The sequence below is a fragment of the Parasteatoda tepidariorum genome, chromosome 10 (assembly GCF_043381705.1).
Source record: "Parasteatoda tepidariorum isolate YZ-2023 chromosome 10, CAS_Ptep_4.0, whole genome shotgun sequence".
Taxonomy (NCBI): Eukaryota; Metazoa; Arthropoda; class Arachnida; order Araneae; family Theridiidae; genus Parasteatoda; species Parasteatoda tepidariorum.
This window is the reverse complement of record NC_092213.1, coordinates 35,758,315-35,777,143: the sequence shown is the minus strand read 5'-3', so window position 1 is coordinate 35,777,143 and position 18,829 is coordinate 35,758,315. Positions and strand designations below refer to the sequence as shown.

General features: G+C 33.9%; 2 protein-coding genes across 4 annotated transcripts in view; one reads left to right on the top strand and one right to left on the bottom strand.

The window, feature by feature from the left end:
- Positions 1-1,582: 1,582 nt before the first annotated feature.
- LOC139426832 (protein GVQW3-like) lies at positions 1,583-4,673 on the bottom strand. The gene is made up of 2 exons (XM_071186930.1): positions 4,371-4,673; positions 1,583-1,783 (listed from the first exon to the last, which is right to left on the bottom strand). Exons 1-2 carry the CDS (start codon positions 4,671-4,673, stop codon positions 1,583-1,585), a joined length of 504 nt encoding a protein of 167 aa, XP_071043031.1.
- Positions 4,674-4,867: 194 nt separating this feature from the next.
- Positions 4,868-18,829, top strand: part of LOC107456121 (cytochrome P450 4V2-like) — a 29,351-nt gene continuing 15,389 nt past the window's right edge. The window contains exons 1-5 of one of the 3 annotated variants that reach the window (XM_071186677.1): positions 4,868-5,368; positions 7,900-7,915; positions 12,786-12,944; positions 16,568-16,680; positions 17,932-18,017. The gene's annotated coding sequence lies outside the window, so the exon portion shown is untranslated. Of the gene's footprint in view, positions 5,369-7,661; positions 7,916-12,785; positions 12,945-16,567; positions 16,681-17,931; positions 18,018-18,829 lie in introns of those variants that run through there. The other 2 variants (XM_071186676.1, XM_071186675.1) reach the window with 2 other exon arrangements.

Below are 18,829 nucleotides of genomic sequence, written 5' to 3'. Positions count from 1 at the left end.
TCGTCACCGATGAACAGCAGTCAGCATAGGTGCATTAACCAGGCGTCTGCTGCGGAGGCCCATGCGCAGCAACGTTCGCTGAACAGTTGTTGAGGATACACTCTTGGTAGCCCCTTGGTTCATCTGGACGGTCAGTTGCTCAACAGTTGCACGTCTATTCGTCTGAACGCATCTCCGTAGCCTTCATTCGCCTCTGCCATCTTTGGCCCGTGGTGCACCACATGTGCCACGCCGCTTGTTTTGTATAGTGCCATTTTGCCATGCACGGTATACTTTTACCACGGCGGTACGCGAACAGTTCACAAAATCAGTCGTTTCCGAAATGCTTCCACCCTTGGCCCGAAAGCCAATAATCATGCCCTTTTGGACGTCGGATAAATCGCTACATTTCTGCATTGCGCCAACGACTGAAATGCTTTTCGATGCCCTAGGACATCTAATATATACACTACACTGTAATGTGCTGCCACCTACACACTATTTCACTTTGACGTCGAAGGTAGGTGGTGGTCACATTAATGTGACTGGACTGTGTATATCAGTTTTCTTGGTCAGAAGGTACTCTGCCAGTTCAATAGAAGTGTAATAATTGTCTAATATTACGCAATATCCTTTATTTAAGAGATCTTGTATCAAAGTTAAAACAATATTAGTAGTTGACTTTAAGTTTGCGTTGAAATTGAGTGGGGTATTTTTGCCGGTGTAAATAACACTATTGCAGATGTAGCCACTGCTCGACTCACATAACTGGTAGAATTTTATACCAAATCTAGCTCTTTTCTTTGGAAGATACATCTTAAAACAGAGTCTTCCTTTATACAACAGTGATGATTCGTCAACTGAAATATCCTTTTCAGGCACATATACAGTTTTAAATTTCTCATTTATATAATTATAGACTTCGTATATTTTCCACGGTATCTCGGTTGTGGATGTTTGGCAGGATCATGTGAAGAATTGTTTGCAGAATGCCGAAATTTCATCAGAAGAGAATATATCTTTTCTGACATCACCTGTCCTATATAAGGTGTTGATATTAGTAACTTTGTGGACCAATACCATTTTTGCACAGGCTTTTTTATCACCCCCATCAAAAGAATTAGGGCAAACAAAACTCGAATTTCACTCGAGAACTTGGTGTTAAATCATTAGTCTCAACGAAACTCTCTGCATATCGATTTGTTTCAGTAGCAATGTAGCTCACTACGTCGTCATCGAAGAAAATACTCTAAAGGAGTATGAGTCTACAGATTTCAAAATATATCATTTTAACATCATCTGACAAATTTAAAAGAAATGTCGATAATTAAACATAAGTATTAATTTCCACGAGAAAAAATATATTTGTAAAGGAAAAAAAAAAGGAAAATTTCTTTAAACGCCTTTGTTCTGATAAAAAATATCAATATTACGTTGCACCGTTAATTCTGTCTTTGACAAATTCAGCACAATTTGCTATTATTTACAGGCGCTTTAAAAAAAGGCACTTTTTTTGACATGAGTGTCACTGGGTTTCACTTAAGTTATCTTCTAGGACTAAGTTATCTTCCTGGATATTTAGAATTATAAGACCTTGTCATCGTCAAGTGCGTTTAATAGCCACTAAATCATTGACTTTAAAGGAAGCATGTGGTTTTCGACGAAGGTTGTGAGTTCTTCTGTTTTCATCTTGTACTTGGAATATTCGTTGTTTTGCTTCTTTCCGTAAATCTTCACTGTCTTTGATAAACAGAGCTTGAATTTCTGCGCTTAACTTAGTCGTGATTCCCAAATCTTGTTTTAACTTCATAGTGACAAAAAATAATAGTTCAAAAGGAGTGTAATTAATGTTTCGTTGAAATATCGAATTCATATTTTTTTGAAAGTCTTTGACATGGACGTACTACTAGTTTAGATTTTCTATAGACAATTAGATGATGACGGCGATGATAGTAGAGTATCATTTGCTCTAGGTAAACCAGTTGCTACATGAACATGTTTAATTTGTTCAGCACTACAATAAATTGTTTCGAAGTAAACGGTTCACGCTGATTCACGGTCTGAAATAATTCGAGATGGGTTATCAAAAATATATTTCTGAGTAAATAATTTGGTGATGACTTCAATATCCTCTGTAGACTTTGTGGGATACAGCCAACTAAATATCTTGAGAGAGTCAATGACAGCAAATATAAATTTGTAGTTCTTGTTTGCAGTAGGTAAGGCTCCACAAAATGCAGATTTTTTGAAGAAATCTTGTTTGTAAGTCCCGAACTATTCATGACAGACGGGGGATTAGTTTCAACAAAAACTGGAACTAGATTACAGTCTTAAAAATTTATAGGTTTCTCTTCTTCTGTCACTGGTCCACTAGTTTTGTTTCCATAAGTACATTATAGTTTGTTTGATATTAGATTTGATCTGTTTTTTGGCACACATCAATTCGACAGAGTTTGGTTGCTGATTGCTTCCTCGTTACCGACTATACCAACATGGGCTTTGATAGATTGAGTATTTAAATTATTCCATAGGGTTTTAATTTCTTCTAGAAAATTATGCTTGGGATTAGGATCTTTTAATATTAGCAACGAGAAGGGCGAATAAAAGTAGATGTTTGCTTAGGCAGAAAGGCGTTCTTAAAGTGCACATAAGTTTAAGATCAAACCAATGAATCGGAAATGGCAATATCACAAATAAGTGTGCAAATGATTAAATGATCGTATCAGAAAATCGGTAAATAATTAAGTCTATAAATTAACTACTAAACGAATGAACAAGTCAATGAAGAAGAAAATGGTGGAATTAGCGTACTATCACTGATTCGTTAATACTTTGATTCTCTGTTTAAGCAATAGATTTGTTGATCCACTGTTTCACTTATTCTTCGATTCAATCACACTTTGATTTTGCTTTTCATTGATTCTCCCGATTGTGGATTCGATGACCCGGTTCGTTTGTTTTATGCCTGAAAATAGACAGGTTTACTACGTCCACTAGTTTTTAAATAAAAATTGTAAACAACTTTTTAATGAAAAAGAGGCTGTTCTCTTTTTCAAAAGTCTGGTTTCTTTAACCAAAAAAAAACCTCAAAAGTATTATTTCAACTCTGAACCTATTATTTTATTAAATAATTTCAGGAAAATGATTAAATCCAGATTAAAAGTTAAAAAATTTAGGAACTATAACACGAATTACATTAATTATAGAACAGCAATTATTATTTGTTTTTATTATGCAAACATTAATAAACTTAGTTTTTACACACAATTGAAGGACTGTGACAACAGTTTAAAAAATACATTTCACTCGGTGTAAATGAAGCTGTACTCAATGTTAATAATAACAAAAATATCCAAAGCTAGGGGAATATAGAAGGGGATATCTTTTTCCATAATCTATAGCCACTTTTTACATATAAAATTATTTTACCATCTTATAGTTCCAGACTAACAATAAAGTTATGGTTTTCTAAATATCAAGTGTATAATAAGTGCTAAGGTAATGATCAGCTAATCCATTTCTACAAAACATTAACAGAACTAATTTAAACTTTTGAATAGTTTAGATAAACCTAGAGAAAACCTTGAAGTTTATTACTCCGAAAAATACTTTTTGTAAAAAATATCAATATACGTACAAATTATTATAGGATAACTTCCCAACTGAATAATCATAATTAATCATGCCCTAATTTATTTGAATTTCGATATTTTTAAAAAAAAGTTTCAACAATATAAACCTCCAAGTTTACTTTAGATTTACCTGTGAAATCAATTTTATATCAACTTTAAATTTCAAAATACCAATAGAGGTAAAATAGAATGTACCATAAAAAGTTTCCTCCATGGTCTAGCATACTTTTAGCTTTTACGTGATACTTGAATGTTTTTAATGTCAGAAAGCAATCTATCTGAAATTGTTTAAAAAATTCAGACGAAATTATGTTCAGAGGAATTAAGTTTCATTGTTCTGCATGTGGAATGGGATACCTGCTAATGACGTAGTGTGGGTATCTCGTTCCTGATTGGTTGTTGAAACGTGGCATTTGTTTATGTTAGTAATTGTTCTTTCAATTCTATTCCAAGTAAGTTCTTAAAAAAAGAAAAATCTTTGACTTCAAAATAGGCGTTTGTTTCGGCAATCACTACCTCATTCGTGCTGAATCTCTTACCCGCGAGCATTTTTTTCAAGTCTGCAAACAAATAGAAGTCACTAGGAGCCAAATCTGGTGAATAGGGTGGGTGCGGGTGAATAGGGGGCGTCTTACACAACGTCAAACAGCTCTCGGAATCATCAATTCGTTGTTGTTTTTTATCAACTGTTAGCACACGCGGCACCCACTTCGAAAACAGTTTTCTCATAAACTAATGTTCGTGCAAAATAAAGCCAACACGCTCTTTTGATATATTTAGAGTATCAGCTATGTCATGCAACTTCACTTTGCTGTTTTCTATAACAATTTTGAGGACTTCTATTATGTTTTCCGGATTAACCACAACTTTAGGACGTCCAGAGCTTTGCGCATCTTCAACATTTGTATGACCATGTTTAAAATCAGCAAACCAGTCAATAATGGTCGATTTTCCTGGTGAAGAACCCGGATAACACTTATCGAGCCAAGCTTTAGTTTCTACCGTGTTTTTTCCCATTAAATAATAATGTTTAATAAGAACACGAAATTCTTTTTTATCCATTGTTTCAATAATATAAATTGGTGTTCGATTGAAATCACTGTAACTTTAAAACCAATCGGCAGATCGTTATAAAATTTTGACACCTTTTATTTGAAGGTTAGGACTTGCTAAACAAAATACTAATTCTGCATTTAGGGAGCCATCTGTATGTTAGACCGTAAACTTACCAGCCGATGTGTTATTATATTCTTTCATAAAGATTTCTGTTCTTTCACTATATATTTCTTACTTAACACAAAGACAGGTAAGAAGCCCAGTGAAACATAAACGTACTTATTATGCATTGATGTTACAATAAAATACATAAACAAATCATAAATCTAAGTGAATAAACGACTTAGACGAGAAAGTATTAGTGATCGCCTTCTTATCGAGTTGCAAATACCCAATTGCCGACTGCAAGACAATTCCAATGGGTACTTCGTTGAAAAATATATAAAACGCGTAAATGAAGCCTCAAAAAAAAGTTTGCGCAGCTGAGTGTAGGGATGATTAAATCAGAAAAACTTCACCTATACATCAGATTTTAGATAACAAAAAATTCTGTTTTATAGAAATGCTAGATCGGAATGTGTGAAAACGTTAATGGATGCTTTTTCCTCATTATTTTTGAAAATTAAAAGCACTGTTAAGTAATTCTTCTAATTATTTAAAACATTTTGTTTTAAAATTTACTCGATTATAAAGATAAACTGGTAAGTTGTTAGCATTTTTTTCGTGCTGCAAATTACATTTATTTGTAACTTTTGTTATTTTCAAAATTTTATGAACTTGTAAAGCAGTGTGCAATAGATTCAAATAGGTTCATAGATTCAAATAATATTTAAACTTTAAATTTTGTTGCTCTAATTCATAGAAATTTGAACTTTTAGATTCAGGAAAAAGTGATTTTTTTCTTCAAATTTGTAAAATGTTAATATTTTTTAAATTTCGAATATTTTATTTCGTGTTGCTATTTAATTCTATTTATGATGTGAATAGATTTTAATTCTTTTTTCCCTAGCTAGTCTGCCAAGTACGCAAAATTTTATGTATGGCTTTACGATTTAAAGTAAAAATTTTGTGCTTCATAAATTCACCTTTCTGTACTGCGCTCATTTTAGTTGTTCTCCTGCCACTGCATTTCATTTTCAACTAAACAGAATTATGTTTAAAGAAGAATTTTCTCTGTTATTAAAACGCCAAATATCTTTAAATCTATCAAAAATTGAAATTTAAGGTCCTGATAATGAAAATATTGGTTAAAAAATGCAATAGAACTAGATATATAATTATGATTTATGATGAGAATAAATTGCAACTTCAAAGCATAAAATTAGAATAATGCTTAAAAAACCAAATTCACGTAAAAAATATTGAGCATTATTCTGAAAAGGAAATTTTAGTTAGAAATAAAATAGAAAATAAATTTTTTGTTGAAAGTTACTTGCAATAAATTTAACATGGCAATAAATTAAAACATTAAGATTATAGGAAATGCCTTCGGTCCAAAAATAGTATGTATAATTTTGACAAACGGGACCAAATTATTCAATTTGTATCATTATACAATAAAAGAACTTTATTGTCTTTATTTAATTTCACGAAGAAAAAAAAAGGATCATAATGAGGGATAAGAATATCAATAATGTAAATAAAACAAAAAAGACTTTAAAATAAAGATTTAAATAGCAAAACTAAAAAATATCTTGAATTTTTAAATATTCTGGAAACTAGGTATGATAATGAAGGGTTACATTGTCAAAGTCATGTTGACGGATTTTGCAAAGTCAAGAAAGAGAAAAAAAAAATTTCCAACTTCAGGAAATTTCGCAAAATTTTTGAAATATTTTGCTATTAACATGACAAATATTAAATGTAAATAACAAATAAAGTTAAAAGAAATGAGTCATTAATGGTAGACAATCGAGTAATATTTATGAATTTAGATATCATCAAACGTAATAAAATTGTTCTGTAAAAAAAGTTAACTAAACCTCATTCTTCAACAAATTTCTGATGTTAATTACAAAATGAGTAATTCAGCGTTTACCGTTATCTAACAAAAAGATATGGGAGTGTGTTTTTTTTTTCTTCTCTGTATGTCATCAACACCACAAATAGATAAAATTTTTAGGATAATTTTTCTTGTATTTAAAACTAGGATATTACATCTCAATTGCTGAGATTTGGGACTGTTTTGCCCAATTTGGGGATTACAGCAAAAATCCCCCTAAAAATACTATTGTCTGAAACTTCAGAATAAGGACGAATGATTCATTTTTTAAACTAGTAAATAATACTGAAGTCTCTAGATTCAGATAGAATTTTTTTCTTAGATCAAAATATGTCAACATCTCTTTTTATATCTCATGTTTTTGATTAAGTGCATGTGGAAATTTTCAGTTCTTAGTGAAAGAATTGAAAGTCAAATAGATGCAGAATGGTATTTATTGGTGAAAGACTATCATCAAGAATTATAAATAAATGACTTTGAACTGATAAAATCAGAAAAAACTTCATTTATTTTTAAAAAAAATTCATTTAATTTAAAAGTAGGCTGCAAACATTTATTGACAGTAAATTGTGTGTTGAATTAGTAACATTATTAAGTTAAATTTTTTATCATTTATACAAATTATTTTTTTACGATTCATATTGCTTTTATTTATTGCTTGTATAGTAAATGTTAGTCTTTTCATGCTAATTGTGTTACTAACATAGGAAAAGTATTTCTAATAGATAATTTTTTCAGATAATGGCTTTCAAGTAAATTTTAATTGACAGTAAATTTGGATTTAACCAACCGAACCGAAACGGACGTAAAATTTAAATAACTGTTAATGAAAAGCTTTTTTTTTTGTAGAATATTTTTCCAGTGATTTTTCTTCGAGTAGAAAAATATTTACTTTCTTTATACAAGATCTTAGATTCGATGAAAAAAATGTCCAATTGTTCTGGGATATAAATTTATAAAAAATCCCAGTGCAGACGCAGGCAGTTGAACATAGTGTGGAAATCGTGACTGAAGCCTCAGGTAAAGTTTGCGGAGATGAGTAAAGAGATTGTAACCTCAGTTTTGTTTATACATCAGATAGTTCATTACTAAAATATAATACTTAATAAAACTAAGAATGAGTGAAAACTGAGATTAAATTTTTAACATTATTTTTGTGAACTTACATTTTTTTCCATTAAAAAATCTGTTTTTAAATATTACTAATTTTTTTTAATGGTTTATTTTCAGTAAAGAAAAAAAGAAGGTAAGTTGCTAGCATTTTACATTTATTAGCAAAGATTTCTTTTCTTCAAAATTTTATCAACTTCGAGAGTAACTTGTGAATAGAAGAAGGTACGGATTTTAATGACATCTAAACTTAAATTGTACTCATAAGAATTTTACTGAAATTGCATTGTCCTCAAAAGATCTTTTATCGACGTATTTAGAATCTTTACTTAGGAATTTTTTCACCTTTGATTTAAGTTCAAGAATGTACAGAATCTCAGTAATTGTTAGCTGTTTCAAAATCAGTTCCGTAGTCGGTAATTATTTCTGTTTTTTTTCTTCTAAAAGTTATCAGGATATTTCATTCTGAATCTTATTGAAACAAGTAAATATATCCCATAAATGAGAATTCAATGCATACAGTGGATCAACATGCTTGGCGTCGGTAAATATTGAGATAACTTATTCAATGCAATCGTATTTGAAATTCTGATTTTCTTTTCACTTTAAACTTCTCCATATTCTTATTCTCTAATGTAAATATATTTGTATCAATATATTGCTTATACAAATTAGTTTAAATAGCCCTTAAATTCTGCTTATTCATGAATAAGCATACATATTTTTTAACAATATATATATATATATCTATATATATAAAAATCTCTTGTCACAGTTTTAGTGGTTAAACTCCTCCTAAACGGCTGGATCGATTTTGATGAAATTTTATATGTATATTCAGTAGGTATGAGAATAGGTTTATAACTAATTTTTTTTTCATTTTTTGGACAGATTTAACGTATATTTTAAATATATCTTTATTTAATCGTATTCGGATCCAAACTAGACATAGAAACATAATAAATCAAAAATAATATTCACGCACGTTGCAACAAGTCATATTAAACTCTAATACTTATGCATGCCCTTAAAAGAAGAGCATCAAATATATTTGCAAGTATGTGAATAAAGGCAATGATATAGCAGTATTTCGAGTTGAAAATACCAATGTGACTGCTCTTCCAGTGAATAACAACGACGAAATAACGCTGTACCAAATAGGCCGGTACATCAGCTCCAATGAAGCTGTTTGGCGTATCTTTGGTTTCCCAATTAATGAACGGGATCCAACCGTTATTCATTTAGCCGTCCATCTTAAAAACGGTCAGAGCGTATATTTCACGAACGAGACAGCGATTGACCGAGCTATAAATCCACCAAAAACTACACTCGCCAAATTTTTTGAATTGGGTAATCGTACGGATGCTTTTGGCGTCTTTGCACGGACATTACTCTACTCAGAAGTACCACCCTATTTCACATGGGTTCAAAAAAATGGACACCCCACAAGCAAGGCACACCGGTTGATGCATGTCCCGGTTTATTCAAATCAAACGCCTTGGGGAGAATATTTACAGTCAATCCAAGGCAGACTGAGTGCTTTTATTTTCGACTGTTGTTGGTTAATTACACCGGCTCATTGTCATTTCAAGATATATGTAAAGTCGATGGAAATCAGCATCCAACGTATAAAGATGCATGCTTTGCACTCGGCTTGCTGGAAGACGACAACCAGTGGGAATGTATGCTTGCTGAAGCAGCATTGAACTGTACTGCAAAGCAAAATCGTCTACTATTTGCTATAGTATTAGCTACATGTTTCCCGGCCCGTATAGAAACGTTATGAGAATATCACAAAGATTCGATGACTGATGATATACGGTATCAATATCGCACACGTTGCAACGATCTAACGATAGTATTCAGCGATGCTATGTACAATGAAGCACTGATTGTTATTGAGGATCTTTGCATTATTATTGCCAAATTGCCACTCAGTCATTTCGGTATGCTTTCGCCAAATCGAAGTGCATCTGATTTATTAAACACTGACATGAATCGTGAACTTCAATACAATACGATAAAAATGGCAGCGATTGTTACTCGCAATGTTCCACTAATGAATGAGAAACAAAGGAGCATTTATGACCGCATTATGCTCGCAGTTTCAGCAGGACAGTGTGGATTTTTTTCCTGATGCACCAGGTGGAACTGGCAAAACATTAATTACTTCGCTAATTCTCGGTGAAATACGATCAAATAATGGCATCGCGTTGGCCGTTGCATCATCTGGCATTGCGGCAATTTTATTGGACGGAGGCAGAACAGCTCATTCAGTATTTAAGCTGCCACTAAATATTCAAAACAACCCAGATGCAGTGTGCAACATAAAAAATATTTCTTCTATGGCCACAGTGTTAAAACACAGTAAAATTATCATCTGGGATGATTGCACTATGGAACACAAAAATCGCTTGAGGCGTTGAACAGGACATTGAAAGATATAAAAAAATAATGACAAATTATTTGGCGGCACTCTGTTACTCCTTTCAGGTGATTTCAGACAAACACTTCACGTCATTCCGCGTTTAATGTACGCTGATGAGATCAATGCTTTCTTGAGATCATCTCCACTTTGGCGTAATGTTGAAAAAGTTCTACTAAAAGTAAATATGCGCGTCCAAATGCTTCAAGATCCATCTGCTGAAACATTCTCAAAACAATTGTTAGATATCGGTGATGGAAAGGTTACTAAGGATGAGACTGGATGCTTAAATTACCGGACGATTTCTGCACAATCATTGATTCACAAGATGCTCTCATTAGCCTAATATTTCCCGATGTACACACGCAATGCATTCATCATGAGTGGCTGGCAGAAAGGGTGATTTTAGCAGCAAAAAATGTGGACGTCAACGAATTGAATCTGTAGATGCAACAGTTATTGCCAGGTAACTTGGTGACATGCAAATCCGTTGATGCAGTTTGCGATCCCATTGAAGCTGCAAATTTTCCAACAGAGTTTTTAAACTCATTGGATTTACCTGGCATATCACCGCATAATTTAGTACTCAAAGTTGGATCTCCGGTTATTTTGCTTCGTAATTTGAACCCACCTTGGCTGTGCAACGGCACGCGATTAGTCATTAAAAAATTAATGAACAACGTCATCGAAGTCATTATTTTAAATGACAAATTCCGGGATGAAAGTATATTACTTCCACGAATCCCTATTATGTGCCAATCCCTATTATGCCTATTATGCCCCCACAGATGTGCCAATTCAATTTAAACGCATTCAGTTCCACATTAGATTGGCATTCGCAATGATAAGGCCAAACAATGTCTGTTTGCGTCTTAGATTTGAACACACCATGTTTTTCGCACAGATACGTGGCATACTCTCGAGTGGGCAAACCATCCAGTTTATTTGTGTTAGCTAAAGATGGAATGACAAAAAATATTGTACACTCCATTGCACTAAGAGATTAATATTGTTGACTAATATTTTCAGAATTCGTTGTATATATAATTTATAAAAAAAAGTTACAATAAATTAAAAAAATTATTATTTGTTGTGTTGTTATTTTCCCATTCCGTCATCGTTCACAGCGCTCCATGCCTTTTCCACTCATATACCACATACGCACGCACTAACAATAAATAAGATATATTTTCATACTCTAGAAATAATTCATATGGCAAAACAACGTTTGCCTGGTCAGCTAGTATATATATATATATTGTTAAAAAATATGTATGAAGTGTCCCATCAAGCTGAAAAAAGTCTCTCATCTCTTAATTGCGCTATTTCAGAATAAGTTTTATAGTATTCTTTAAGTTGATTTTTGTGAAATGTTGTTTTTCGACTTTTGTCACTTTTCTCTCATCTCTCAGGGGTGCGATATATATAACACAGATGCAAAATAGCCAATGGCTAAAATAACCATAAATTCTGAAAGTTTTAGTTTAATATTGTCTATCACTGAATAAAATGTTTTGTAAAAGCGAAGCGTACTAATTGGCAGCCCTGTAATAGGCATAGGGAGATATAGCGGCCTGTTCCTCCAAACCCACTGTTTCGTGGTCCTACATATAGTCAACCATCTTACAAGTACTCGTGTTTACACGTTTTAATGACACCAGTGCTGGAATCGACTATTCTTTGCCGAGCACTTGGTAACAATACTTGAAAAGCGCTTATTTAGTATTACTGTCAACGTGGCAAATTACCGCAATAATTATCAATCTATTTTCATTTTATACTTATAATGTGATAACTATTAACTACTCATGGTTCGAATTTGAGCTTGGTAAAAATGTGTCTTGGAGCATTGTTGTCAATTACGCTAATTACTTCGTTAATCAGAAAATATAGAAGAGAAACGTCTTTAGTTTTCCCCTTTTTCTTATAAGGAGCACGAATTTGAAACTCCCTTGTAACAATCTTCTATTTTGCATAACTTTCAATTGGAGTATAATTATCCCGATAATTATACTATCGATAATTATACTATACCGTATCGAAACGAAATTTTTTTCGTTTTTTCCTTTATTTAATAAGGAATACGACGAAAATAAATTTGAGACTTCAATCTTCATGGCATTTTTATATTTAGAATTAACATTCAATTGGAGGTAAATTACCAACTAATTACTCCGAAAATTTCAAATGAATTATTTTAGTTTTTCTGTTAATCCTGTAAAGAACACGTTATCTAAATTTGAGACCTCTACCATGTTGAAAACGTGCTATTTAGCGCAATCGTCAATTAATTATTCTAATAACCCCTATAATTACAAAATATCGCAATGAAACAAATTTTTTAGTTTCTTACGTATCTCATACAGAATGCATACTCCAAATTTTAGGTTTTTTACTTACGCGGAGATGAGAGAATTAGTAATGAGTGAGTGAAAGAATAAGTGAGGGCTTTGCCTTTTATGTATACAGATTTAATCAGTAAATAAAATTTATTAATTACTAACTTCTTTTTTTATAATTTTAATTAATTTCTTTAATCTTATTTTTGTCATCATTGTTCCCACTTTCTCTTGTGTTTCAGCATTTATTCTAATAACTGCTGTGATGAAACAGTTGAAGCTTGACGAAACGTCCAACAAACCTTTACCAGGTCTACAATGTTCACCGATGCTCTTTTTCTATTGTATGCTGTTCAGTTTCCTTAAAAGACTTCATTATGGTTTCGATTATTTATTTTGTAGTAAGTATATTGCCACTTGCTAATTTTGATAAGATTAATTAAATGTTGCTTTTAAATGTACTACCGTTCACAAAAATTACTAATTTATAGCCAAAAGACAGCTCAAGCTTTTTATCTATTTATTTTTAATGGTATGCATAAAAGACAATATTGACACCAGGAAACAAATGGCAGGAGAACGAAGAAATAATAAAAACGTGACAGAAAAATGTCTATGGACCCATTTGGTTGCTAGCTACAGTAGCGTTCCAACAAATTTTTGGGCAGACTCAAGTGAGTACAGTTCATATGTTCCTGAAGATTACAGAGCAAGTTTGAGTGAGTCACAGAGTACACTTACAAAGTCTAAATGCCTAGCAAGGGAGTCGCGACCAGTAGCAAGGCTTAATTCGGCTACTACTTTCCTTTTAAGCCTGTTTGAAATGTTTTGAATATTTTTCCACCAGGATTTCTGTTACATCCTGTTTAATAAGCAATTCGCTGCACTCAAATTGAAGCTTCTCTACCAGCTGATCGAATTAATCCAGTTACACCATTTTTCTCCACAGGATCAGATTTTGCCGGCCCTGTACATATTCGCACTTTGAATCCTTCAGATACAGCTTACATTGTACTGTTTACCTGTTCAACGACTAGAGCCTCTCATCTCGAACTTGTGTCAGATCTTTCGACGGATGAGTTTCTGTTAACATTGCAGAGATTTGTGGGTCGTAGAGGACTACCGCATACTATCTATAGTGACAATGCTGCCACTTTCCACTCTGCAAATAAGGAGATAATACTTCTATGGAACACTCTTACATCTACTAAAGTGCATCAGTTTTACGCTCATAATGGCATAATTTGGAAGTTCGTCGCACCCAGAGTGGGTTGGTGGGAGAGCCTAATCGGATTTTATTTTATTTTATAACCGTCGTTGAACAGCGGACCCAATTTTATCGGTTTACGACTACTAATGTTCAACTCCTTAGCCTTGTAATTTTGAACCCTATCCAGAAGACAAGGGAACTCCTGGATCAAGTATTGGGAGAATTTTTGCTTTCGTGGAGGTCTTTTTGATGGAACTAACCCGCATTTGGAGAGGAAAACCACGAGATCATCCCACGATTAGCCTGACGGCAAGGGGACTCTTACCTACTATCTGTCTACCACTGGGGATATTTCCCGTCAGCACTGTGGTCGGTGCAAGCCGGATGCGGAATTCGTATCGATTGGGATTCGAACCTGGTTCGCCCCATTGGAAGGCGAGTGCTTTATCCCCTGGGCCTTCGTAAATCTCTTGGTCGGGTACTATTAGACAAAGAAAATATATCCACTGTACTTGTAGGTACAGAAGCCGCTCTTAACATCAAACCCCTTGTATGTGAAGAGGGAGATGAAGACAACACAGAAGCCTTGACAACGGCACATTTCCTAACAGGTAGAAAATTAACAACTATACCCACAAATCTGAATAACAATCCAAGACTTACAAAACTCTACAGACAACAACAAGATGTGTTGGCTATATTTTGGAAAAGATAGTGCAAAGAATATCTGCTGCAACTGCGCTCTTATCACCAAGTTCGCAATATTCATCAATTTCTTTAACATCCGTACAGGAGATCTTGTGCTACTACAAGAAGACGTTAGACTCAGACACATGTGGTAGAAGGCCCGAATTACCAATCTAATTAAGGGACGTGATGGGGAAATTCAAACATGCGTGTCAAGAGATGATGGATGGAAATACTATAACTCGACCTATACAGCTGGTCATCCCTCTTGAGGTTGACGAGGATGCTGCGACATCAATGGGGAGTTAGTTTAAATAATTGTTTTAACAAGGCTGGCAATTCTTGTAATTGTAATAATTGTAAATCTGGCTGATTGCCAGGCAACTAAATAATTTTCCTTTTTTTCTTGCTAATAATGTTTTTTGTTTACAGTCTGTATGTCAGTGGAAATAAAAGAAGACGATCGCTGTAAAAGCTAACAACTACTTTGATCAGCCAGCGTAGGGACTGAGGACGCGTAGTATCAATTCTCGTTAAACTGTTCTACCGTGAAGTGCTCGAATTCGCTCTCAGATAGCCGGCATACCCAAACGGAGGAGCCATCCTCTCTGAGGAGGATCAAAACTGTTATGGTAAATCTTCGGATCAACCTCAGGGTTGTTTCCCAGACCATCACATATAGCCTATTGAGCAGCTCTAGTGCTACGTAAATAAAGTACCTATCTATCTACCCTATCGTGGTTTAATTTGAGATTGGAATTAAGCGGGGTAATTTACTTTTTTTCGTCGCAAAATATACCCCGAATTATCCGGCATACTCAAAAATTTGAATTTCTCGGCCTGCTGGTAAACTTCACTATTTCCGGTGGGTCGGCTGATGCAGGGTAATAAGATATGTGATGTTTCATATCATTTACTTAAACTTGGTGCACATTAAGATCAATAATATATCATATTTCAGGGATGACAACCTTCAATTCTACCACAAATTGAAATTGTTACTCTTTGGCATATACAGTCTTACTGAAGATATCCATCTCGTTTTCTTGGTATATTACTAGGTCATGTATAAGGGCATTAAAGTAGTTATACTGAGTGGAGGTTTCGGCCATGGTGGTAAATTTAACTTGGTATTACCCTCTGACCGCATGAAGTCTACCGATTACGAAAAAAAGATTAGAGGCTCGTTTATCAGCATTTGAAGAGAGGATTGTTGACACAAGTCAGATTTTCCTGCAAGAGAATGCCTTCATTTACATTACAAAATCTTCGAGGATTGGACTTAAAGCTCTTTCTCATGACCTCAATTACCAAGTAAAATGTGAAAGGATATCCACAACAAGGCTCAGTATATACAAATAAGAATCACTTTCTGCCTGTGACAGAATTAGACTTTCATGATTGAAACTTGGCATAGCCGTGGTGATAGAGCATTCGTATTCCAATGAGGCGAACCGGGTTCGAATCTCAGTCGATACGAATTCTGCATCCGGCTTGCACCGAACCACAGTGCTGACGTGAAATATCCTCAGTGGTAGACGGATCATCGGTTAGAGTCTCCTAGATTGCCGTCAGGCTATCCGTGGTAGGTTCTCGTGGTCTTCCTGTCCATGTAACGCAAAGGAGGATAAGCTCCATCAAAAAATCCTCCACGAAGGGAAATTTCTCCCAATACTCGATCCAGGAGTTCCCTTTTCTTCTGGATTGGGTTCAAAATTACAAAGCTACGGAGTTCAATATTAGTAGTCGTAAGCCCATAAAATTTATTTGTCTGTTCAACGACGGTTATAAAATAAAAAATATAAACTATTAACGTCCTAGGATTGGTAAATGGCATGCAACATCACATGTTTTAAGCCATATAAAAATGTGGTGAATATTTTGGCTATAATCACAAGTGGTTTATTTCGGGGGAGGGGACATTTTCTCTCCTTTTTTTCTACTTATTCCATGTTTTTTTCCTGGACGGGTGGTGCATGACTAAGTTACTCCTTGAAAATATGTGTTTAGATATAGACATTCTTAATATGCAAGTTTCGTTCCAATTTGTTTGCTTCCAGTTATGGCACAAAATCTGTTCTATTTTAGGAGGTACATACTGTAAATGTAAATTGTAATTTTTTTCAGTTGTACTGGATCTTGCATGTGGACTGTGCGTTTTATTTGAAAAGGAACGAATTTTCCAAGCTACTGTTTCAAGAAAAACATTTGTTATTTTCTTCAAACCAGAAACTGTAGAGGTTTGTCATTTATTTTTTGCTAGTAAGTGGATTGATAGTAAAACATCATGCATGATAAAACTTAAGATTCTCGTCATAATACACTCTATAACAAAAAAATTCGACGCACTAAGAAGCAATCATCCGATTGCTTTGAAATTTTGTATGCATGAAACAGATAATATGGCTGGAATGATGCCGACTGGGGACGTATAGTCTTTAGCGACGAATCCCGCTTCCAACTGTGTCCTGACGATAATCGAAGACGTGTTTGGAGACGCACAGGGCAGAGGGAGGATCCTGTCTTCACTATTGCACGCCATACCGGCCTTCAACAAGGCATTATGGTCTGGGGTGCCATTTCCTTTGACAGCCGATCCCCTTTGGTCGTCATTAGAGGTACACTTACTGCACAGCGGTACGTCGACGGCATCCTTAGACCTGTTTTGCTACCGTTCCCTTTGCAGCGCCCTGGGCTGGTTTTTCAGCAGGACAATGCCAGATCACATGACACGAGTTGCTATGAACTGTCTGCAAGCTTGTCAAACTCTTCCTTGGCCTGCCAGATTACCAGACCTCTCTCCTATCGAGCATGTCTTGGATATGATGGGAAGGCGATTATTCAATTGTTCTGAAATTTTAATCATTTACTATACTGTACATTGTCTTCCTATCCACCAATTTTCGTTTCAATCGGACAACTCCTTCTTGATGCGTCGATTGTTTTGTTATAGAGTGTATAAAAAAATTACCTCTTATACATACACGAAGAAGTAACAATCACATTGAAAAACTTGGTCCAAGTAAGCATCTGTAAGATGTGAACTCACGTTCTACTGAGGAAGAGTGTTAAATACAAGAAGGGGAAACCACAGCGCCACTCAAGATAGAATAGTTAAGGTCTGAGTAGAAATAGCTAAATGGAGTTAGCGAGTGTAGCTAAAATTAAATATGCATAGATTAAAAATATTATTATTCATGGATTAAAAATATAACTTCTTTATAGAGAGGGAATAAACTGAATTAAGTAGATTAGAAATATTTTTGCTGCACTTATTGCTATTTCATTTCTTTATTAAATTTTTTTTCATTGTTTGTTGGGAATAGTTTTATTTCGTCATGCACACAATTTGCTGTAGAGAAATTTAAGCAACGTGTTTTTTTGTCAATATTATAAAGTTTTTAAGAAAATATTTTCTAATGCGTAAAAACTAGTGAATTTTTTTATCTTTATAGTTTGATGGAATCATGAAAGTATATTTTTTCCTTCAGGTTTTATTGAGTAGTAGTGTTAATATTGATAAAGCCTATGTATATGACTATATACACCCATGGATTGGAACTGGTCTTATTACAAGGTGATACTAATTTATTACTGATATTTGAAACATTATTCTCATTAGTAGGTTCATTATAGACACAACTGCCTTTACATTAATAACTCCAAATTAAATCATTACTCTATCGTATTTTATATTTTTTCATTTCCGTTGGTTGTTATAAAGTCGTTGTTAAATGGGTTAAAGTTATTAACTAGTTCTATCTATTTATCAGAGCCTGATTATACCTTTCGTAGGCCCTAGGCATAGCCGTTTTTTGGGCCCTCTCCTCCTTCCCCCCCTCCTCCCCTCTTTTCAAAATATATGCTAAAATTTTCTTGCATATTTTTTTTAACATTTTTATTAATATGGATTTTGAATCCAAATATCGCAAAAAAGTAATATATTAGATCAGTGGTTCCCAACCTTTTCTGAACCATCGCCCCCCTCTTGTGGTTGGCTGACACACATCGCCCCCTTTTTTTTTGCTCAAAAACCATTCTTTGCTGCTTGTGAGCAACCAAACGCTAAGTTATATTTGATTTTAATTTAAAATGTAATGCAAATAAGGAGGCAATTTTATCCTGCCATTTTTATTAATTAAAAAAAATTNCCCCTGAATTTCGTTGGCCCTAGGCACGTGCCTATTGTGCCTATAGGTTAATCCGGCCCTGCTATTTATTGAAACAGTTAAGATGAAAGTCAACTCTTATTTTATTCTCCCTCCCCCTCTATTCTATTTGGTTTATTTCATTTTCATCACATATATTTCTGTTCTTTATTTAAATTTTTTTTCACTCACTGTACATATTGTTCTGTTATTCTCATTAATATGCCAAACGTTGCATTTA

Excerpts from the sequence above, each read along its gene's own strand:
- LOC139426832 (XM_071186930.1), bottom strand. The coding sequence starts at position 4,673 with ATGGATAAAAAAGAATTTCGTGTTCTTATTAAACATTATTATTTAATG. Across the intron at positions 1,784-4,370 it reads TAAATATATCAAAAGAGCGT|TTAAAACAAGATTTGGGAAT; the intron begins GTTGGCTTTATT and ends GTCACTATGAAG.